General features: G+C 43.9%; 1 protein-coding gene across 1 annotated transcript in view; it reads right to left on the bottom strand.

Annotated features, from left to right (window-relative positions):
- IMP4 (IMP U3 small nucleolar ribonucleoprotein 4) overlaps positions 1–23,226 on the bottom strand; it is a 42,032-nt gene that overhangs the window by 2,792 nt on the left and 16,014 nt on the right. The window contains exons 6-8 of the mRNA XM_069209530.1: positions 21,237–21,391; positions 20,432–20,526; positions 2,841–2,914 (exon numbers count right to left, since the gene is read on the bottom strand). Coding sequence (XP_069065631.1) covers positions 2,841–2,914; positions 20,432–20,526; positions 21,237–21,391 — 324 coding nt within the window. The remainder of the gene's footprint in view (positions 1–2,840; positions 2,915–20,431; positions 20,527–21,236; positions 21,392–23,226) is intronic.

The raw sequence follows: 23,226 nt of genomic DNA, 5'->3' as shown, positions 1-23,226 counted from the left end.
TAATGCAAACCCTTTAGTATAAGGGTGAGCACTCTAAGAAATTGTTGTTAGCTCGGACTACACTACTGGCAGTGGTTCCAGTATAAAAATGTGTACACAAGTGTGCACAATTTAACAACAGGAGGCTACTTATAATGCTCCTAGAATGCATTCTGGTTGGATGCAAATATTTGCAGATGCATGAAAGCAAGATGTATGATTTTTTGCTTTCAAAATAAAATGTTCAAAAAAATGCAACTAGGAAAAAAAAACATGTTTTGCTATTCTACTGTGAAAGATCTGGTACAATTTCTTTGAAACACAATAGAGTAAAATGTGTTAATGCATGCCAGTATTTCCAAACAAATATCCATAATGGAAAAATCAGTGTAACGAGTTTCAACAAGATTATGGTAAACCTAAAACTAAGCAAGCATTGGCAAAGCCAATAGATCTGACATTAGTGGTCAGCCTCTTGAGTTTGTCAATGCGTGCCTTGTTTTGACATGGTTTTTGTAAAACCTTATTGTTGCGGGAGCTGCCAGGCCCTCATCATAAAAAACATTAACAAAAATACATTTTGGCCCCAAAAAGCACATCTTGCCAGAGTAGTTCCTCAAACGCAACAAAACTATTTTATGTGCCAATATGCTCCTTATGAAAGAGCTGAATGCCGTCACTCACAGAGAAACAATACGATAGAGAACAAAATAGAATTTTTATAAATTCAAACGGTCTTGGATAACCAATTAGGGGCACCATTCTTAAAGAAAGTTACAAAAGTGCATCCATGGTACATGTTCTTGCACTAGTGCAGTTTTACAGCCTTCATGAATTCACAAGCATTTATAGAAGTACGCCCGGAAATTGTACTCCTAGAAAATATTTGTAAACTGCATTTTAGCACGAGCAACTATGCATGTATAGATTTGCTCATGTGAAAATCTGTGGAGTTCACTTTCCCTCCAACCACTTTTCCCAACACTGGAAGAAGTTTTACTTCTGCCCTTATCAGGAGCAAATTTCCAATCTTTCTCAGTATGGGCAAAGATTAGAGAAGCACTGACGAAAACCCCTAGAACATGCAAGTTAGAAGGTTTGCACAGACTCAAAGAAGCTTTCCAGTTATGGAACTACTGTTTACCCCCATCTCCAGCCCCAGTACGTAGATCTGATGAAAGGTGGGAAAACAAAGGAAATTGCGAGTATTCAAACCCTACAAAAGAATGAGTCCTAGCATAATCAGAGAGGTCATGATCAGAGCTCTTGTATAATGAGACTGCTGCCATAATAGGTTGCGCACTACATGACACTAAGGGGGACATTTGATTCTTTTCTTAACAGGACAAGTAGATTTATGATGCAGACTGTCCCATGGACAAGTAGTTATTTTGTAAAATTCCACACCCCTGTAATGCATGTACTAGTGCAGTCCAGCCAGTATTTATTCAAATAATTGTATTCTTTATGGTTGGTGAATTTTGTTTTATTATGTATTCCCAAGTTTGTACACTGAACCCTTGTGGCAGATGTGGAAACCTGGTGGTCTTTCAGAGTGTTTTTTGTGATCTGGTGGTTCTTCGATTTGCATAGCCGGTCTCTTTGATTTTACAATCGTCTGAATCCTGCAAGTGACCTTGAGTGAATGGCTCCTTGCACTTTAGAGTTTGCCACGAGCAGATTTGAATGTTGGTGTACTGATCGATTTATACAAGAATGACTTTCATGATGTGTTAGACACCGTATTGGTGCCTTTGTTGGATTCCTCCTTCCCATGTTTTTTATCCAGTAGTTAAGTTTTGTTTATGCTTATTACACCTTGTGCTGTGATTAGAGTCTGGCCTCTAGGGGTAAGGAGTTCAATTTGTTTTCCTATTTTTGTGAGCATTCTAGGTTAATGCTGCAGCTCCATTTGATGCTCATTTTAGGTAGTCCACCCAGTTTCTTCCCCCCCCTTAAAGTGTACTGTCATATTATCGAAAAAGATAACCTTGTATGTAAGCAATACATTTGCATAATATTAACACATTGCAATGCCTTTTAAGTAAGCAATACTGAATCAACATGTTAAGTCTTACACATCCACCCATGTGCTTCATAAACTAGTGATAATCATCCTTCAGCTGGCTTAATCCAATATTACAGTCTTCAATTTAACATTCTACATATAACTGACAACCACACCCCTCCCAAAAACAAACTGTCAATGAACATTACTTTAAACGAACCAACTTAATTTTTCCTCTTCCTGGATGCAGCATGGGCAATCTAGAAGAATTATTTTAGAGCTTCTAGTAGCAAAGCTTTCCTAAAGGCTATTTCAGGGAATTCCTTGTCTTGATCTGTCAGCCTATTACATGTGTGACTCCTTATATAACCGTACCAAACAATAGGGACTGGGGCAAGGATAATACACAATCATTTTACTGCTTGTTGGTCCAAGGGGTGAAATATCCTTGAATGAACATAAAGAACCCTCAAATAGGGATCAAATCTGGGCCACTGGATTTCTGAAACATTGCCTTTAACTCTGCAAAACAGATTGTGTCTACCTTTTAGACTCAGCCAAAAAAAGGTAATGTAAGACTGCTGTCAACTTTCAGAGCAGTCTGGAGCATCTACAAATTTACAGTTCAAGTTGAGTATCAGGTGTAATGTAAATCTGTCCATACAGCAAGAAGCCTACCTTTCCATGAGCACCAGTTTTAAATTAACATTTGTAATGGCGCAAATCATCATGCAAACATATTATTCGATGAAAACCAATAACATTGCCTTCAAAAGCATCTCCTGCCCACAATGGACTGGGTGGTTTGGACATTTCCAATTATGGCATAGGCCCTTCTTCAATTTAAACTTACATTTCATCTCGAACCTGGGACCAACTTCTGAGAGTTCTATGTTCCGGTGATCTTTTTTTTTGTACACATGGTGCCTGTATAAGAATAAAAAAAGCACTGTGTCAGCTCAGACCCACATATTCTGGCCACTTCATTTCCACTAGTGAGAGACCTCCGGTAGTAATACTGGATATTTAGCATTAGCGAGCTTCCTTGGGTAGGCTCAGGAGAAGCAGCAAAAGATATGTTGGTGGCACTTACAATATTCAATCTCACATTTATGTGGTGCTTTATACCTTTGAGGAGGACACTAAGCACTCTACTCAGGGTCAGATTTCTGGTGCATCCTTACAGCGTATGCTGGATTTGTCCTACATGGAAATGCTGGATGAAGTGTCTGTGATTCCAAGATGCGTTTCTAACATGAAGTGGTGAAACTATATACTTTTACTCTATTTCCAGCCATTGCAGCCAACACTTATTACTTCAGCCCATTTAAAAATAAGATTTACCAATGTCCAATGTCAAACTTTGTGCTCAGATCATGTCACTGGCTAAAAACAAGATCTTCTAACTACATCCAGTGTAGGGCCCATTTTGCCTCAAGGATGAGCAAACTACTGTTCCTAATCACTTAACTTAAAGACCAGGCTTTGGTGCTCTCTGCTATCTGAACCTAGCTTAGATTAATAGATCAGTATTAGAGGCAGGCCTGAAGCTCCTCAAGAAAGCCAGTGTTATCACATAAATTCATCTTGGGCAGCAACAGTGCTTTCGAAATACATAATTTGCCATTGACTTATTTAAAAATATTTGTTGCAACATTTCTTTTTAGAAGGGCATGGTTAGAGATTTGTGACCGTCTTTCCTACAAGGCACATCTCCCTCATGAACTACACACACTGAAATGCCTTCATTTCGTCAACATTCTGCGGAAATAAAGGTGATAGGAGTTTATTTTGGAGAAACTGCTTCTGTGTACCTTAATTATCAATCACTTATGCCTTTTTTAATAAGGAAATAGCCAGCCTACTTTGAGGCCTATTGCTTAACTCTCTCCATTGAAGGCAACTACACACTTCCTCATTCAAGGGAAACACTACTTCAGGACGTGATGGCTCAACAAACACTCCACTATGTATGGACAACACTGGGATTTACTCTCTTCTGCAACTGCTTCTTTAGGTGAGAAAGCCCAAGCATAGGTTCAGACACAGTGTCTGATGCAAGCAAACGTCCTAGGGAGGGAGAGCAAAGAGGGCCCTAGGGGAATTGGGAAAGAGTCCAGACATGATAAAAACGGTTCAGCAACAGATCTTCCTTGTATGAGTGAGACCTATAAACAGGAAGTGAAGAAGTACACACAAAAGGGAATAATACATTTAAAGTGCAAATGGGAATATGTGTTGAGTGAGAGAATATGGCAGGAGAGGTGCAGCAGCCATACATGTATTAGAAAACATAGAATTAAATTACTTTAATAGATAAACACATTGAAACTAGGAAACTGATTAACCTATTCAGTGGAATGGAATCAATAATTAATGCAAATAATGTCTGAGCTACAAAAAAAGAAATAATTAAGCATGAGGCACTAAAATAAAACATGAAACAAAAACAACGCATCTACACCAGAGCAGGTCCCTAGACGTTGACCAGATATCCCAGTGAATTTTTATGTTGTAATGTCCTGTTTTTATAGCACTTCGTACCCCTGAGACCACAAATTATTCCAATTTGAAAAGTATTCCTGGGTGCTCTTTTAGGGTTTGAGATTGTAATAGTATTGGCAGTAGTATGTTCTATAAGAGATGTTGGGTGAGGTGCATGAGGTTCACATAAATGCAGCTAAAGTCACAGCACATAAGCTTAAAGTGCAGTAGAGAGTAGAAACAGACCTATTTGTGTATACCTACATAAATTTGCACAGATCATCATCTGCCTCTTGCATGTATAGTTATTGGAAGTTCTGTTTTTAGTGCCTAATGATACTGAAGGTACTTGACAATTCTTTTCAACGTAGGCATTTCATAATCTTGTTGTCTAGACATAGGTGGAGTTTCCACTGGGTTAAGTCTTTTTGAAGGGTAGCATAGTAAATAGAGTGGGCAGCCTTGAGCAAGGAGGTCTTGGTTGATGATACGTGTGGAGTTTTTGTTTAAGGAAAAGAGGTCGAGTCTCGTGGATGGCTCGATGAGTGATGCTCATTGCCTTGAAAGGAACTGTGCACTAACTGATGATAACCATGTCCTGCAGACAACAACTTTGAATTACATTAACTCAACACATCAGTCTTCTCAAGTCAATAAAATGGGCTGCATCCCCTTGGGTAACGGTAGGACCAGTTATATAGAGGACTATGAAAACAAGTTTACTTCCCTGCAGTAATGATGTTCCTCAGAGAAATGTCAACCACAGATTATCTACTTGAACCCCTTCTCAGGTCTCAGTGGATCTGGTAACTTTTCCATAGCCCATTCACTTTCAACTGCATCAGGTGGCACAGAACCGCACTGACTGTGGTGTGTGTGGGCTCAATCAAAAGTAAAGTGTTGACCTTCATATGAAATGCCACGTTATGGTGACATCAGTTCTGTCAATTTTCCATGCAAAAAAGACGCAAGTATGTTTAGAAAAAAAAAAACTGTACATTATTCAAAATCACAACATGAATATATCCTCAAATAGGGAGGATGGGATGGGCTAAGTATCCATCAGAAATCTGCCAAAACAGTCCCACAAAAAAAGAAGGTTGGGGAGTGAAATCCAGGTTCGATCCGAAAAGACTGCAAAACTGCCTTACTGTACTTAAACTGAGCACGGCTCCCTAGCTCTTGGAAACGTAAAAGAGCAGAAATAAAACCAAGTTGCAGAATTACAAATAGACTGCGCAGGAAAAGGAGCCGAAGATGCCACCATACCCCTCATAAAATGAGACCCAAACCCTTAGGAGAAGATTTCTCTGCCAACTCATAACCATATTTCACAGTCTTTCAATGTGAAATAGAAACTGCATACCCTTTCTTCAGTGCTTTAAAAGTAAACAAATTAGGAACATTTTGAAAACTACTCAATCTTTAAATACAGAAGCTCAAATTCCTCCTAGAGTCTCACCTATCTCTCCCTCCTCTTTTGAAGGATATGAATGGACATTAGTCTGTTACACATGAAATTCAGACGCCACTAAGTTAAAAAAGGGGTCCCCTGAAGGACTACCATATTCTTCTGAAAAATACTGGAAAAGGGAAGCGGCTGACGAAACCTGTAGTTTACAGACTCTTGTAGCCGGTGTAATAGCTAACCTCTCAACTAGGCAAATAGTAAATAGCAAAATGTCACCTGACTGAGTCTGCAAAGAATCAACAGAACATTGAGTGCAACACGTAACAAAACTAGACCATCTACTAGAACACACAGCGCAAGTCGATTGCTTACGAGCCAGTAAACAACCTCTAACATGTTGTGGAAATCAAGGAGAGATCATTAACGTCTCATGTTCTTGGTTCAAAGGTTGCACTCTGAGTGGAACATGAGGAGATTTTGTCGTGAGGACCTCTTGGACCAGAGTTGGTTCTCCCATTTTAGTAGCTTTGTTTAATTTTCTTGAACTTTCTTTTTTTACTCATTTTAGCTGCGCCCTTTTAGCATTTAAATTTTACACACTTTCTACACATGATAATCTAGGAATATGCTGTACAATGTGCTTGTTTAGTTAGCCTGTGCTTGACATATAATCAGAACACTTTGTTGAAGGCTAAGAACACGGTACATGATAACCATATTCATAAAGCTGGTTAATTAGCTTTGCTCCATCTGCCTAATTATCGCAGCCCATTCTCTTTATGCAGGATTACAACTGCTTCAATAAATGTATTGAAAACTTCTATCACTTGTGTTTTCGCCTGGGCACGCATGAGCAATCTGATGAAAGGGTGAGACCTCTTTCCAGCACTTCCCTGGAGAGTCAGAGTGTCATGTTCAAGTTGCCGTTATCACCTTCCACCCTGGTTTAGGGGTTCGGCCGAGGTACTCTGTGCTAGCCAATAATTGGGCCAACAGCTCCTGAAGGTGTGGAAGGACTTGGTCCCCCACATTCTGAAGTTATGTTGTCCTCAATACACAGCCCTATTCTCTTAGTAGGAACCGTATCAGAATTTCTTCTTTTTTAAATTCCAAGTACAGAAATTTTGATTCTGTAGATGAATACCTCATCTCAGAAGGGAGGTAATCACTAATGTCACATCTGAACGAGAAGAGTTAAATCATTCCAACTTCTGAAGATACTCTGCATACTTTCACCATGGCAGATTCTATAGAATGTGCAGACTGGGGAAGATTTTTCCTTTCAATTCCATGTAGAACTTGTTCCAATGAAGTGACAGAACGCAACTGAGGCCCAGTGTCCCCAATCACACTGGATATGGAGACACAAAGCTGCCCTAGCTGACTTAACAGCACTCCTCTCAATAAAAGGACCAACTCTTGAATGGCAGAAATCCTCTTGGAGGATTAAATTATAGAGTAAGACTCATTTGAATAATCACTCAGTATAACAAATGAATTGAAATGGATTTATAAACTACTATTTCCAACTGTCGGAAAAACCCAGTTCCTACAAAACTGCGCTGTAACCTCCAAGCTCCCACACACTAGAACAGGGTAACTGCCCCGATTAACCAGTTGTCCAGATCAGGATAGAGCGCTCCCAAAGCCCTTTTCAAATAAGTAGTCTTGACCTTAGTAAACACCTCAGGTACTGAGATGAGACCACATGATGTATGTGTGATACCTCATGTATGGCATAACTGTTGGAATATAGACGCAGGCATCCTGTGAATTTTGTAAGGCCAAGACAACCTGACACAAGGACAACATTTCAAACTTCTCTTTCCTCATCAACTTATTTAGGAAAATGAACATCCAAGGTTGGACTCAAACACCCTCCTTTTTCGGAATTAGAAAACAGGAGTAAAGACTTTCTGAGGTGGAACCATTTCCATTGCGTAACACCGACCTGCTCGTACGGGGGAGGAGGGGTATACAGGTGGAGGTCTCTACAGAAAGGGCAGCCTGTAACCACTGCTTTATCATCTGCAAGTCCTAAGTGATCTTTTGCCATTTCTGAAAGAACACTGGTATCTGACCTTGCTGAAAGGTGCTCAGCAGGGCTTTCAGGCTGGAAAGGTGGAGTACAAAGAGGAATACTAATCATCCTTTACCCAATTTGTGCCCCTTGTGAACTTGAGGTTGCACTGGAGGCTGGGATCTATAAATCCGGTGACAACAGCCCCTATGTCTATTATAGTTGTTGGCCATACAAAAGGCATATCGATCAACCAAACATAAGCAGAATTAGAAAAACCTGTGATCTGCATCCACACTTGCATTCTCAAGACTATAGACAGGACCATGAACTGCAGAGTTACCTACTGTAGGAAGTTGGCTCTGTATGTGCTATTTCAAAGTAAGGAATAGCATGCACAGAGTCCAAGGGTTCCCCTTAGAGGTAAAATAGTGGTAAAAAGAGATAATACGAATGCTCTATTTTGTGGTAGTGTGGTCGAGCAGTAGGCTTATCCAAGGAGTAGTGTTAAGCATTTGTTGTACATACACATAGACAATAAATGAGGTACACACACTCAGAGACAAATCCAGCCAATAGGTTTTGTTATAGAAAAATATATTTTCTTAGTTTATTTTAAGAACCACAGGTTCAAATTTTACATGTAATATCTCATTTGAAAGGTATTTCAGGTAAGTACTCTAGGAACTGTGAATCATTACTTTAGCATGTATACTTTTCACATAAAACAAAATAAGCTGTTTTAAAAGTGGACAGTTAGTGCAATTTTCACAGTTCCTGGGGGAGGTAAGTTATTGTTAGTTTTAACAGGTAAGTAAGTCACTTACAGGTTTCAGTTTTTGGTCCAAGGTAGCCCACCGTTGGGGGTTCAGAGCAACCCCAAAGTTATCACACCAGCAGCTCAGGGCCGGTCAGGTGCAAAGGTCAAAGAGGTGCCCAAAACGCATAGGCTTCAATGGAGAGAAGGGGGTGCCCCGGTTCCAGTCTGCCAGCAGGTAAGTACCCGCGTCTTCGGGGGGCAGACCAGGGGGGTTTTGTAGGGCACCGGGGGGGACACAAGTCAGCACAGAAAGTGCACCCTCAGCAGCGCGGGGGCGGCCGGGTGCAGTGTGCAAACACGCGTCGGGTTTTCAATGGAAGTCAATGAGAGATCAAGGGATCTCTTCAGCGTCGCAGGCAGGCAAGGGGGGGGGGGGCTCCTCGGGGTAGCCACCACCTGGGCAAGGGAGAGGGCCTCCTGGGGGTCACTCCTGCACAGAAGTTCCGTTTCTTTAGGGGCTGGGGGCTGCGGGTGCAGGGTCTTTTCCAGCCGTCGGGAAATGGAGTTCAGACAGTCGCGGTCAGGGGGAGCCTGGGGATTCCCTCTGCAGGCGTCGCTGTGGGGGCTCAGGGGGGACAACTTTGGTTACTCACAGTCGTAGAGTCGCCGGAGGGTCCTCCCTGAGTTGGTTGTTCTCCACCAGTCGAGTCAGGGTCGCCGGGTGCAGTGTTGCAAGTCTAACGCTTCTTGCGGGGAGTTGCAGGGGTCTTTAAATCTGCTCCTTTTAACAAAGTTGCAGTTCTTTTGGAGCAGTGCCGCTGTCCTCGGGAGTTTCTTGTCTTTTTCGAAGCAGGGCAGTCCTCAGAGGATTCAGAGGTCGCTGGTCCCTTGGAAAGCGTCACTGGAGCAGGTTTCTTTGGAAGGCAGGAGACAGGCCGGTAAGTCTGGGGCCAAGGCAGTTGGTGTCTTCTGGTCTTCCTCTGCAGGGGTTTTTCAGCTCAGCAGTCCTTCTTCTTGTAGTTGCAGGAATCTAAATCTTTAGGTTCAGGGAAGCCCTTAAATACTAAATTTAAGGGCGTGTTTAGGTCTGGGGGGTTAGTAGCCAATGGCTACTAGCCCTGAGGGTGGGTACACCCTCTTTGTGCCTCCTCCCAAGGGGAGGGGGTCACATCCCTAATCCTATTGGGGGAATCCTCCATCTGCAAGATGGAGGATTTCTAAAAGTCAGAGTCACCTCAGCTCAGGACACCTTAGGGGCTGTCCTGACTGGCCAGTGACTCCTCCTTGTTATTCTCATTATTTTCTCCGGCCTTGCCGCCAAACGTGGGGGCCGGAGGGGGCGGGCAACTCCACTAGCTGGAGTGTCCTGCGGTGCTGTGACAAAGGGGTGAGCCTTTGAGGCTCACCGCCAGGTGTGACAGCTCCTGCCTGGGGGAGGTGTTAGCATCTCCACCCAGTGCAGGCTTTGTTACTGGCCTCAGAGTGACAAAGGCACTCTCCCCATGGGGCCAGCAACATGTCTCTAGTGTGGCAGGCTGCTGGAACCAGTCAGCCTACACAGATAGTCGGTTAAGTTTCAGGGGGCACCTCTAAGGTGCCCTCTGTGGTGTATTTTACAATAAAATGTACACTGGCATCAGTGTGCATTTATTGTGCTGAGAAGTTTGATACCAACCTTCCCAGTTTTCAGTGTAGCCATTATGGTGCTGTGGAGTTCGTGTAAAACAGACTCCCAGACCATATACTCTTATGGCTACCCTGCACTTACAATGTCTAAGGTTTTGCTTAGACACTGTAGGGGCACAGTGCTCATGCACTGGTGCCCTCACATATGGTATAGTGCACCCTGCCTTAGGGCTGTAAGGCCTGCTAGAGGGGTGTCTTACCTATACTGCATAGGCAGTGAGAGGCTGGCATGGCACCCTGAGGGGAGTGCCATGTCGACTTACTCGTTTTGTCCTCACTAGCACACACAAGCTGGCAAGCAGTGTGTCTGTGCTGAGTGAGAGGTCTCCAGGGTGGCATAAGACATGCTGCAGCCCTTAGAGACCTTCCCTGGCATCAGGGCCCTTGGTACTAGAAGTACCAGTTACAAGGGACTTATCTGGATGCCAGGGTCTGCCAATTGTGGATACAAAAGTACAGGTTAGGGAAAGAACACTGGTGCTGGGGCCTGGTTAGCAGGCCTCAGCACACTTTCAATTCAAAACATAGCATCAGCAAAGGCAAAAAGTCAGGGGGTAACCATGCCAAGGAGGCATTTCCTTACACCTACACAGTATTCAACCCAGTCTGTATCATTTGCTTTGACACATCCATCCCAGTCTTGCCAACGTTCTGTACAATGGAGAGCGTAATGTGTTGATGGAGAGGGCACAGCTAGAATAGCCAATTCCCATACGTGTATCACTCGAGCAAGCAGGTGGCTTCTGAATTAAAACAGCCCAATGAAAATGACTTCCCCAGAGTGTCTATTTTTTTTGGTTGCTTGTCAGCAGTAATAGTGTTTTGTCTCAATTTACTTGAAAAAAGCCAAAAAGGAATACTTTCAGATATACGATACTCAGAGAAGTAAGGCAGGTTTGATGGCACTCAGCTACACTTCACCGAAGATGATCAGGCAACCAGTGGAATAGACTGCAGTTTAGACCAAGGCTAGTTCACTTGATCATTTAGTATCTTTTTGATTGAGTAATTATTTCACCAATCAAAATCTCTGTGAAAAAATGAAGTCTTGTATGGTTTTGGTTTGCTTAACTTGGGACATACTTACCACCATTTCACTATTTACCAGTCGTGATATTCTAGTTCCTAATGAATTTTCTTGCATTTATAAATAGAACAATTTTTGGGGATAACTGAATAAATATGCTGGTTGCTTTGTAAACATTGTCATTATCACTGATAAATGTTTGACAGAACGCACACTGTCTCAAATGAAATGTTCTATTGCTGATTGATTCTAGGCAGGACTTTCTACTTTATCATATTTATGTTACAAAATGAGCTTCATGTGAACGTTTGTCCTATTCTTTAGTTTAATACCCATGTTCATGTGGACATTTGGGTCACTCTTGTTTTTCAGATTTTCAACAAATGCTTAGCACTACCATCTGATAAGCCTAAACTGCTAGCCAACACCACCACAAGAGAGAGGATTTAGGATTGTTATTGTAACCATTGTAAACCAATAAGGGTTGCCTGGACTATCTGCATGGTGTCCCCTTACATTGTTATATTGCATAGATAGCCAGCTTCCTACACAGGCTCTTTTAGGTATGGGAGCTCCTTTCTCAGAAGATCTATCTAAGTTGGTTGTATTACGCAGATCCATTCAAGTCAAATGGAGGTAAAAACCACCATTAAAATCATCCGTGTCCTATACAGTGGGGTTTGCAAGCTGTATTGCATCTCAGGAAGGAAGTCCATGAAGACATTTTGTTTTTGAGGAAACTCAGTCCCTCAACTATTCCTGGAATTAGTCGAAGCAGTGCCAACCGACGCCAGCAACAGTTTCAGGGGCTATGACTTAAATGTTAAGATTGAATCGGAAAATACAGTCTACTTTGAAAGCAGCTACCATACTGATTTCAAAATCGGCAGCTATTCAGGTGCTGGGACCAAAGTTGCCAACATCAATGTTGCTCCCGCCCAATATGTTGTTACAATCTCACTGGGAACCTGCAATAGCATAGGCAAGTGAAGAAGCCACAAGGATCTTCTGCACGGCATTCTCAGATGCCCGTCTGCGATACTGAAGCAGCAGGCCTAAACTTGAGATCATCCTGGTCTTAGATGTAGAAGATCTTGGATCCTTCTTTCAAAAGACGCCATAACGACTTTTGACTGCCACTCCATCCAAGCCTTAGGATGCACCTTCTAGCGTAAGCTGCATGACACAGGGCATCAACCCTACAGGAGACGAATGGCAATAAGAATGAGGATCCATCACAGACCAATTTCTCGTACAAGGGCTTGAAGTCCAGCAACTTGGGGCTTGAGAGTATGTGAAGAACTCAACATCTTGAACTGCAAATCTTGCTGAGAAATTCAACAGCTTCAAATCTGCATCTGCTGGAATCACATTAAAAAAAGATGTCACTAGCGCATGCAGCTCCTGAGATTGTGATCGACATGCAACCTACAGTGGAGCCAAAACACGCCACTGTCAGCCACATTCTACGCAAATTGACCGATTGTCTATGAAACGATTCTGGATAGTTTTTTGCCTTTGGGAAGGGATAAAAGTAAGGAATCTGCAGGCGTTATTATCCATAAAAATGGCAACATTTGAGTATATAAAAAAAAAACGTAATTAAACTAGGATTTACGGAACAGCTATAATTCACTTGATATACAGTGAAGCCTGTCCAGGAGAATCCATATCACTACTTCACCACCTTTATCTCGACCTGACATGACTCTGACCTTGCATGACTGCTATTTTAACTAGAGTCCAACTCAGGCGACTGCAGACAGTTTAATTGTTATCAAGCTGACGGGGATGAACCACTGGCATCAGATTACTTAAAAGTCACAATAAAATGTTTCGAACAGTTGATCAAATATCCAATGTTGAAATTGTATTAGTAGTTTGTGTTGTCTGGCTTGGAAAATGAGTCGGCAAGGAACAGAACTTATTTTGAATTTGTTTACACAGCCACCAATTCCTTTTGAAAAGTTGGCAACAGTGTCAGACAGAATCCTGGTAGAAAGACAAACATCAAAATGTTTTGTTCCCTGTCAAAATTTGCAATGTACATCAATCAATTCCCTCAAACGTGGCTAGAGGAGAGCATGAGATCTACACTGATCTCATGGACGCGAGTCCGAGAGAGAGACAGCAGTTCCCTCAACACCAACTAAATTCATATAGTCTTCATGATGCATGTTCTCTCTAGTTAACTGGCTCCCCTGTTTCTGGATATACACAGACAAAGCTACTCTTCAGGTGTACCCTTCATCCATAAGAGACAAGATGGAGTAATTGTACCAGAAGTCAGTTCCCAAAAGTATCTTCTAGCATTGTTTGGATCTCTAACCTGAAAGGTAGGGAGGAGTGTGGGGGGCAGGAGTTTCAGGTTTGGTGTGGAAAAGCGGTCAGTGTTCCTCTAAAAGGTAGTAGTCCCACTTTTTTTTAATGTTCCGGCTACAGTGCCACTGGAGAGTGACCCCAACCTGTTTTTTTCAGAACACCATTGTCTACCTTCCTATTAATACCTTCACTCATGCCCTGAAGGTAGCCTGGTGGGAAGCACATTCTCTCAGTTCCCATACAGCTAGGAAAAACAAAGCTCCTTCGTCTCTCAGTTCCAATCGTTACTCTCCAGGTCAGCCTTGATCCACTCCTAAGCCATCTGGGGACCCTTGAAGATTAGCCCCTGACATGAAGACTCCACTAGCCTGACAAAAGAATAACTGCGAAAAAATAGAGTGGTAAAACAGCTGCAGTATTCTCAAAAGGCAGAGTTGCAGCTTCTTACTTATGGACCTTACCAACGATGTCATTACTTTAAATTTGGAATCTGGCTGTCTATAGGCTTGGCTTAGTTTTAACGCTAGCTGCAAACTACGTTAATCTAATTTTGGGAGAATAAAATAAACAGGAGGACAGTCCTCTTTCTAGAGTGCACTCTTTAACACCCAACATCAAGCCTTCTGTGTGCTAAAAGGTTGCGGGGGGGGGGGTTATCCCCTAGTGGCTTCACTGTGCGCCTATGGCTTGGAAAATACACCTCTCCTACCTCACCCCATTCAGACTCCCCTCTGACACACTGGCCTGGAAGGAGAATCCTCATAAAAACGCTACTATAGGGTTACAAATGAACTTTGAACTTCACAACTTTGGTGGTCTTTCCCTGGGGCCAACTGCACACTGGGTAAGTAGGTGCGATGACTCCCTGGTACTGCATCCTATATACCAGTTTGACAACAGATTGTCACAGCTACAACTTAATTTACATGGTGGTGGGCTACGGATGCTTGGAGGCCTGCTGTGCCTTTTCCATGTATCAAAAAGACCCACATGGCACAGAATAACCCATGTTAACCCCGGGACATGGGTGGCCGCATCCATTTGATGCCACCATCATAGTGACGTTGCCCTGAGGCAACCATCCAGAACCGTTACACACAGCCCTGTGCAGAAGCAGGAGTGCTGCTGGCTGAAAACGTCACAAATGTCATGGGACAAATGGAAATATTGCAGTCATCTGTCAGGATCATCTCCGGCAGGCAGACTTATAGTAGAGTAGCTCTGACATCAGCAGTAGAATAGGCAGATCTGAGAAATGATCAGTCATGTGTCATGATTGTTTCTTAAAGGCTAGTGTGACTGGTCAAGGGACAGCCATACAAGAAGATTTAACTCTCAAAGGTTGTGAAGGCTGATGCTGATTCATTCACATGCCCAACCAGTGAAATATTAGCACTGCTGGTCAGTCACAAGTCAGGACCACATCTGAAAGGCCAATTAGTCAAGAAGCAGTCAGTCAGTCTTCCAATGGAAATGGTGATAAAATCAAGGAAGTATGATAAAAGAGCTGTAAGATTTTCAAACACCTCTTGTTCTTGCAGCTTCTTGTTTACACCCTTGCTTTTACTGTTGCAGGTATGGTGGCACCCTTATACATCTTACTGACTCCAGGCACAGCACTTCTGCACCACATAATAAAAATGAAATCATTTTTTTTTTTTTTTTTTAAAGAGACCCAGGGTATTTGTAGAGCTCGCGTTTACCCAAAGGGTCTTTTGCACAACGGGCGACAACAATACTTACAGCTGCCCAACTCCATGGTCACCATCAATGGGACAGGATGAGCGGACTTGCGAGGATATTAACCTGTAACCATGGGGTCAAGCAAAGATCCCTTGCAGTGGATGCATAAGTCTAAGGAATGACAGTCCTAGCTTAATGCAATAACTTTGGCAAATTAAAACCCTGTACCTAGAGTAAATATTTTACTTCTATTTTGTGAAAGCAAAGTGACCCTGTGGGGCTACCAACTTTATTTAAGTTACTCTACTTGTAGGGCTATTGACAACAATGTTTCCATGCCCTGTAAAATACAAAGAGTTGTGCAGTTCATCAAGAGGCAAAGCTGCTGCTATTGGCCACAGGAAGACCTGCCCCGAGATCTGCAACATCCACGTGGCCTGAAAAACAGGCAGCGGCCACAAAGAAGCAACGCACAGCTTGAGGAACTTCAGGGAAGCTTCCCTACATTGAAACCAATAAAGCCTTTGCCATTCTAAACTAGCTCTGTACCCCGAGGGGGGTTGCTATTTGTTCTTCCCAGTCCCTAAAAGACCTATAGTCCTGGAACCTTCATACACCCAATGTGGGTAGGAATAGGCTGTTATTATTCCAGAACCGTTTGAAATACATTAATTTCCAAATGGAACTACACTAATGAAGCCAGGGAATCCTGTGGATATTAGCAGTGCCATGAGTGGACCCCCACCACTAGAAAATCTCGGGAATGGCTGGCCATAACAGGTGCTTCATCACTACATCTGGAACCCTGTTAAGAACCTGTTCAGGAGGCCAAAGAGCAGGCAGGGGGAACTATGCTCAGCGCTTCTCTTCGTAGGAAAGACCAACTACTTTGTTAACAGAAAACAGGATTCCACTACATGTGCAATTATGGATGAATACACAATTTAGAGGTGTTCGCCTTTGTGCTTTTCAGGGGTCTCTCCTGACTAATCACATTACCCCTCCACCTGTCCCTTTGTGGGTCCCCCTTCTCTGGCTGCCCCCACTTCAGGATCAGAGTTTTAGGTGAGGTCTATCAGTGCAGCTTGTGCCCCCCCCCCCCTCCTGTGTAATCTTAGAACTCAGTCTCTTGGGCCTAGGCCAGCTAAGTCTTTCACATAGTTCACATGACCAGCGCCAGGCTGAGTTGGATCATCCCTGCAGGAGTCTCAACAGTCGCAATGAGCTTTCAGGCAGCACACAGAAGTTTTCCAGAGAAATGCTTGGCAATCGGCCATGCAGTGTGTCGTTTGGAGGGTCCTGGCAAGAGTGGAGGCTTCTACTGATGGCCCTCTTCCGGGCAGCTGGCTGCAGGTGATGAATCACTCTGACACTCTGTTTGATACTTAACTCACAGCGTTGCCCACTCAAACACTCCAATGAGCACAATGTGCAAACACCGCAAGATGATGATTATTTTTTTGGCATGGCAGATGCAAGTCGCTATATTCAGCATGCAGTGCCTTGAGTATACGACCTTGATTTTTCATGAGGCATCTCAGGGGCACTTCCTGGTCACTTATTTTTCAGGACTGCTCCTGATTCAGTGGCACCCATGGTCAGTGTTGCAGTCAAACAGTCCAAACTGTGGGGCACACAGGCCTCCAGCAGATGCTTATCCTGGCTTCAGCTGGGCCTACCACTCAAGCACACAGCTCCAGATGCCTTGGTAGCTACAACAGGGTTAATTGATGAAGATCACATTGCCCAGTCCGGCAGTACTAGGATTCCTTTGGTGCCCTTGCTTAGCAAGTCTCTGTCAGACAGACCTTATGTCAGGTTCAATTACAGTAGTTCCTTCCACAATCAGGTTCTCCTACAGGGCTGGCACTTCCTTCCCTTGCTTACAACACGATGTCTTGGCACCCAGGAGAGTCTAGTAATTTCTGCTTTAGATCGGACTCTAGGCAATGTTCCCTTGTCTCAGGGGAGTTGGCCCTAGGCATCTACCTTTACACCGATTGCGCAGATGAAGGGTGTGTATTCCAGGTCTGCTTCCTTGGAACTGGCTTAGGTTGGATAGGTTCCCAATTTGTGTGTCCTGGCCAGACCACCTTCCAGATCTGGCCTTTGTCTGCAATGCCGCTCTTCCCAGCTGGAGATGCTCCAGGTAAAGTTCCCACCACAGAAGTACAAAGAGGCATGAGCAGGCTGCACCCAGCTATTTACAACCCCTCCTCACAGATTAGGAAAAAATAAAAGAATCTGCACTCCTTCAAGAGATCCTGTAGGGCTCACCCTGCACCGCCTGCTAGCTACATAACAGCATCAGCAGTCAGAGTAATGTATAGCCCAATGTCTCAGGAAAGGCCCTGGCACTTCTAAAGAAAGCCTGTCACCTCTGTCCTCACTATAGAGTGTGGTGCTCCCCCACCCCACCCCCCTTTCAATCCGTGTGATGTCAGCAATACACATATGCTGGTCTGGGGAAAGCAAGCTCCCCTTCATCCTGTACTCTAGTCCAGGCTGTGGACTTCCAAAATGGATCTCGCAGGCCTGTACCACTTGTGCATGGTGCACTGTCAGTCACAGCACTCCTGCACAATGCAAAACATGTTTGCTTTCAGGATCCCCACATCATTGTGAACAGTGGAACCTTTTAGCTGAATGGGTTTTTAGGTATGCATTAATGACTCTCAGGTGAAAATGTGTTTACACTCATTTACTAACACAATATGCTGCACCACCATACTCCATGCATGAATACTGCAACAGGGAGGGTAGTCCTATGTCATTATGAGGGTGCACCACTTCCAGTCCAGAAGGTGGTCCAGAACCAAACACTGTAAAAAAAACAGGGCTAGGTCAGCATATGCACGTGAAATTAAAGTGTGGCCTAACCTAAAAGTTGATTTAATGTGACATCCACCCTGGTGGCTACCTTAGAGGTATCCCATCCTGGTTGCCCCAGCCTTCCTCTGCCCTGGTTGACAGCCTACAAGCTGATGTTGCCAATATAGGAATCTGACCCCCCCCCCCTGCCAGGATTTTTGAACACTCCGAGGAGTCAGTGACAAAGGCCTGCCTGGGCTGGTGGGAGTCACCTGCCTACTTGGCAGGATGGCTAGTGAAATGGCACATCCAGGCGGTGAGCTTCAAAGACCACACCGCATCTGATATGCAAGTGGGTGACCTTCCTAAGGAAGACAAAGCCATCCCCCTGCCCCAGGCACATTTGGACCCAGGCAATTGGGAACATTAAGTAGTCAGGAGGAATACACCCCCAGAAGGATAGCCACACCCTTAGGTAGGCTACCAGGTCTCTACAGAGAAGGATGGGTTCTGCCATTTTAAAATGGACAGAATAGAAGCTTCTGCGTAGGAAAGGTGCCACACTCTGCCAGACTTGGTCACCTCAGGGGCGGATTAGCCACCGAGGCTAGTAGCCCATTGTGTACCAGCATCCAAACCCACTCCCCTGGCACCAGAACTTCATTTCATATCTGATTAACCTGCAACAAAGGACAAAGAAGAGACAGATGACCGCGACTTCAGGACCTGCACTAAGCAAAGCCGGACTAATGCACCTGTGGCAACCATCCTGCAACTGCATGACCACGACTCACCGTGGACCATAGACCGGCACTAAAGGAAAGAAGACCCACTCTGCAAACCAAAGGCAGCTCAAGAACTCCCTTTGGGCTAGATGTACTGGCCTTCTGCAGTCTGCACGCAAAACGCACTTCTGGAACCAGAGAATCACTGGCCATTAGGCTCATCGAGGAATGGCCCAAAAGTAAATGGTTCAGTGCCTTGTGGGAAAGATAGTTCTGACCTCCACCAAGTTTCAGGTGGCTACTGCCCCGCCCCCATATTGCAGGACGTGGAAATAACTAAAAGCTGGATTTACTATTGCTAAAGCTCGTTGGTGGCCAGTCGGGCTACCACTAAATTTCTTCGACTCTGCACCTCGATGGAATCCTGCAACATCCTCAACCCATCATCCTAGTTGAGATTTTGCACCCCTTTCCTTGCCAGCGCTGTGCAAGCAGCAAAACCAGCACCCACTGTTACTGAATTCAGCACCAAGGACAGCCAGTACAACTATGCAAGCGGACTCTATGAGCCAGGTAAAATTGTACTGACTGCTGAGCCTCAGTTCAGGGACCAACACCACCTTTACCCTCATTGGGTTCCACTGAACTCGACATGCAAATGACCAATGACATATTGATGGAATGAGCACCAGAGAGTCACAAAAACCTAGAAGCATAGCTCACTAGATTCCAACTCGGAAAAAAATTACAAGTACTAGGACCCAAGGACTTGCAGAGGGGCACAACATGACTAGTAGTGTGATGAACTGTACTCCACTTTACCAACCTGGTCCCATCAGCGGCCTCCAAAAGAGCACATATCTCTCAGTTTTCAGCATCAGAGACACAAACAGGATTTCCTATTTTAGTATTTGGATTTGAACCTTGGATTCAGTAGGTACTAGTCCTACTGTTTTGTGTGTGTACATCTTTGTTAATAAATATTTACAACAAACCTTTTTACTGGAGAGTGAGTTTATGGAATATAATGTCTCATGTCATGCAGTACTTGAGTTCCAAACTCCTTCCCATCCAGTAGAGTAAACCTTGATTGCGCAACTGATCACCCTTGCAAAGTTGAGAATACAAAGGGAGTAACTATTGTTATTCAATTTAAAAACAATATGGCCGAGGACCAAGGGACACCAGCGGTAAAAGGCTGCATCCTCAGACACAGCCTACTAGGACTGTCACAGGGCACCCAAAAAAAAGAGCTCACACAAAAAACCCTGAAGCATGCAAGGCGTGTGGGGAAATAGGAATATATTAAATCTGACAGCTGAGGTGGCTCACAAGGCCCTTGTCCGCTGTCCGTTATGTCTGCTGTACCACTGAAGACACTAGTTCACCCCAGCTCTTTCTGTAATTTCACAACACTATCATGCCCCTGCCTTTGTCCCAGGCTGTACTCCATAGGACAATGCACTAGGTTTTCACCAATATTTTAGTCCACATTTGGGGTTTATATCTACTTACCGGAAAGATATGTAGTCCTCCTGGTTGGCAAATGTTATCACCCTCTTACTTTCATCCTTGGGCACAGGGAACAGAAACTTCAAGATACTGGAGACCTGAGTAAGGAGACGTGTGACACACTGATGAACGTAGTGATGTATGAAGTTAATCACCACAATTATAAAGCCTCTCAGATTTTTTGCTGGAGGACAGGGTAGTCAAAGCAATAGTTATATTATTTAAAAATATTTTATCTGGTACTGTGCATTGCTCACACTTTTTCACCACTGGAAGTTTACCAATTGCTAGCTGCAGTACAATTATTGTGTCTTCTAAACTAGAATCAGTTGAAAGAGCACATAAAATATCAGGCATAAATCCACAGGTGGTTAAGACATGTTCATATCTAGAGAGGTTGAGTATATTTGTGTGGAAGTTACATTCACTTCTCCTGGGAGTACCTCTACAGCGTAAACAGCCACCTCCCCCCTCTTTCAACCCTCTAGAAGAGCATCAAAGCAGAAACAGAATGTACCAGTGACTGTCTCCAGAGCTATCCACACTGGAGAACTGGATTCCTAGGTGATGCAGTTGTCAAAGAATAACCCAGCACAGAGTTTTATGAGCCTATGGGCCAGAGAACCTGGTCAGCACCCTGAACACAATTATAGAGTTTTGGTTTCAGCAGTGATGACAAATAACTTAACTACAGAGCCTTTAAAGTCTGTCTAATCCACCCTAGCATACCTCTAATGATAACAGGAGGCTAATGTAGGCCATCGCATTTATTTACAGCCCACCTCCCTACACAATGCAAAGTACTTACCCTCTGCCCCAACCGCGAGGTGAAGTTATGGAATATGAGATGTGGATATGCCTCGGACATGGTGCCCAAGTCAGGGATGTCATGGCGCATCACCACGTTGCACAGCGTGAAGTACGCAGTGGGTCCAAACGGAAGGTGGCACACGATCAGACCATCTGTGAAGACACGACAGGGAATTCAGGAGGCTTCCAAGGAATAAACAGCATGTAATCTACTAGTGCTACACAAGGGCATTCATTTGGTGAGAGGAAAAGAATCAGAAGTTATTGTTTATCAATGTTCGTTTTAGACCCAACTAGTGTTTTTTTATGGCTCACCTGGGTATGGCCCTCCTAACTTGAAATCTGTCAAACTTATGGAAGAGAGAAGCAACAATGTTGCTGTGGTCTTTTTTTCTTTCATTAACAAGACCATGGTAAGCTGTGACTTATTTCAACTATTATTTGGTGGTTGATACAGTTTTATGAACAATTTTAGTTCTGCTGGAAGTGGCCTACTGTTTCTTCATTAATGCCCAGGCAGTCAGAAATGGTTGTATGGGAACTAGATCTGTGTGGCATTAATACCGTTATTGTGTGGTTAATGGCATATTTTCCACTGGCCTCTAGCCTACAAATTCCCAGGTCAAAGCATAGTCCGGGTGCAGATGCACACAGGGATTAGTCAGATGGTCTTCACAGGCACAGTGCCCAGACTCCCACTGACCATTCCTATAAACCTCAATAGACCACATGCAACAGCAGCAACTGAGTTTTAAAATCTTATACAGGCGCTATAAAAGCGCGCAAACAAACTGTATGAAATGTGTTTATTGAATTCTACTGTTGCGAAACACAACGAAATGACCTTAATAAACATGCAGAACTGCAGAGCCACCTCTGATGTTTTTCGCTGGGTATATATCATGTATTTTTCGTGCTGCATTGCAGTTATCCCTGAAGAAGGGAATCTTCGCGGAGTGCACTGGATACATGCTAGCACGGATGGCTCTTACATCGCTATATGCCACAGAACGATGCCTGAAGCCATTCTGTACGTTTCTTGATCAACACTATTTGTGAAAAAAACATGGAAATCCTCGTTTTTTTCCCCATCAAATGTAAAGACCGAGTTGAAATTATGATAAAAACGTGAAAAATGTAAAAACGGTTAAAGAACTGTGAAAATGTTGGCATGATGTTATGGCTGTCCATCCTGGATCTGTAGAGGCAAAAGGACCATGATGCTCCAGGTGGCCATAGCAAAAGTTGGCAGAGAGTTGGTAAATAGAGATACTGGAAACTGGGAATATTGTAGTAACTGCTCTTTAATGCAAAATAGCCATGATATATTTTGTGCGCCTGACAGAGGTTGGCAATCATCGACTAACAGAGCGTCATAGTAGGTGCCAGCGATCAGCTGCCTGGAACAAAACTACAGAGTAACATTCACGATGGAAATTGGCAGAAATGTAATAACTGGACACAGGGAAAAGGTGAAGCTTAAGGGTTGAGGTGGGAAGTGCCCATAGCATACTGAATGAATAATGGGACCTGATATGCTAATTAGACATATTGAAAAGGTCCTATGAAACACCACGTAGGTGTTAAAGAAATTTCTGTAATGTGCCAACTGGGCATAAAGGTAACAGACAGAATGAGCTACACACACACACACACACACTTTTTGCCTAGTGTTGATGCCAGCTTTGATTGGAAGTGTGCTGGGACCCTGCTAACCAAGCCCCAGTACCAGTGTTATTTCCCTAAAACTGTACCTTTATTCCCACAATTGGCACACCCCTGGCACACAGTTAAGTCCCATGTAAAAGGTAACCATGGTACCAAGGGCCCTGTGGCCTGGGAAGGTCTCTAAGGGCTGCAGCAGGTCTTATGCCACCATGGGGACCCCTCACTCAGCACATGCACACTGCCTCACAGCCTGTGTGTGCTGGTGGGGAGAAAAAGACCAGGTCGACATGGCACCCCCCTCAGAGCGCCATGCCCACAAC

This window comes from Pleurodeles waltl, chromosome 10, assembly GCF_031143425.1.
Source record: "Pleurodeles waltl isolate 20211129_DDA chromosome 10, aPleWal1.hap1.20221129, whole genome shotgun sequence".
In the NCBI taxonomy this organism is placed as follows: domain Eukaryota; kingdom Metazoa; phylum Chordata; class Amphibia; order Caudata; family Salamandridae; genus Pleurodeles; species Pleurodeles waltl.
This window is presented reverse-complemented; position numbering and strand designations above follow the sequence as displayed.